The sequence below is a fragment of the Polyergus mexicanus genome, unplaced genomic scaffold, assembly GCF_030449975.1.
Source record: "Polyergus mexicanus isolate NDT 795.1 unplaced genomic scaffold, iyPolMexi1.0 SCAF_1, whole genome shotgun sequence".
NCBI lineage: Eukaryota > Metazoa > Arthropoda > Insecta > Hymenoptera > Formicidae > Polyergus > Polyergus mexicanus.
The window spans coordinates 7,315,412-7,316,674 of record NW_027223321.1 but is presented as its reverse complement, the minus strand read 5'-3'; the positions used below and the strand labels follow the sequence as shown (position 1 = coordinate 7,316,674).

Sequence of the window (1,263 nt, the reverse complement as noted above, 5' to 3'; positions counted from 1 at the left end):
GAGTGTCTCGAGTCTCTGCGGGAGAGGTGTCGAGGCGAGCGCCGGGGGAGATCGACCGGAGCGATCAATTCTCTTATCGCTCGAATCGTTCGATCGACGGGCGCGAGAGACGATCTGCGTCGACGTTTCGAACGCCTGGGTGGCGGTGTAGAGAGACGCAAGGGATTCTCGTGGTCCGAGATCGAGACGGCTTTCTCTAGACGCGTTTTAACCGGCGCGGTTATTAATTTCGATTATATCGAACCTCGACGATTTCTCGAGGACGCTAGAGATACCGTGCTCGATCGAATACGCGATGTTATGGATGAATATAACAGTGTTAAGGTCAATACCGCGTTTATCGGCGAGTTCATTTCGGGCGACAAGATCGGTGTTAAGACTATTGTCACGAAGATTTATCCGCTTCTATCTCTTTCCGACTTGCGAGAGTGGTACGAGAAGCGAGTGGTCGACGCTACTCTAGCCTCGTTGGAGGAATTTCAGGAACGCGATAGCGGATGGGCGTTATCGCGAATATTCAATTTAACGGTGAACGTGAACAGATACAATCCTATGCGCGCGGGGTGCCACGTCAAATTACCGCGAGAGATCATGTTGAAGAGAGCGGTAAGAAACGTGCAATCTAATGACAATGCGTGTTTCGCATGGGCGGTGGTCGCCGCTCTGTATCCAGCTGAAAAAAACGCGGGTCGGGAATCTTCGTACCCGCATTACACGACAGTGCTGAATCTGGAAGGCGTTAAATTTCCTATGAGATTGAACAAAATTACTAGATTCGAGCGTATTAACGACATATCTATCAATGTGTACACCATTCGAGATAAAAAGGAGGGAAAAGGCGGTTGTCGCGTCGTTCCTCTGCGTCTCACTGACGATAAAAAGGACAGACACATTAATATGCTGTATTTTGACGATACGACGCGACGAGATAACACGACGCATTTCGCGTGGATCAAAAATCTGTCGCGACTCGTCGGCTCGCAACTGAGCGGTAGGCGACATAAATCGCATATATGCGATCGGTGAGTACGGATTAAAAGAATCGTCGCGCGATGTTGATAATGCGCGCGATTTAAAAATGTGCGTTATGTCGCAGATGCATGCACTATTTTCGAACGAGCGATAAGTTATCGGCTCACAGCGTGGACTGCGGAAGGATGAACGAGTGCGCTATAGTCCTTCTTACCAAAGACGACAAATGGTTAGAGTTTCGCAACTATAGTAAAAAGGAGCGACTTCCATTCGTGGTGTACGCCGATCTCG

At 49.2% G+C, this 1,263-nt stretch overlaps 1 protein-coding gene across 1 annotated transcript; it reads left to right on the top strand.

Annotated features, from left to right (window-relative positions):
* Positions 1 to 300: 300 nt before the first annotated feature.
* Positions 301 to 1,026, top strand: LOC138937685 (uncharacterized). Its single transcript, XM_070304197.1, has one exon. The coding sequence runs from the start codon at positions 301 to 303 to the stop codon at positions 1,024 to 1,026; it is 726 nt and encodes a 241-aa protein (XP_070160298.1).
* Positions 1,027 to 1,263: the final 237 nt, after the last annotated feature.

Bases quoted from the DNA above. Each gene is read 5' to 3' on its own strand.
- LOC138937685 (XM_070304197.1), top strand. From the start codon at position 301: ATGGATGAATATAACAGTGTTAAGGTCAATACCGCGTTTATCGGCGAG.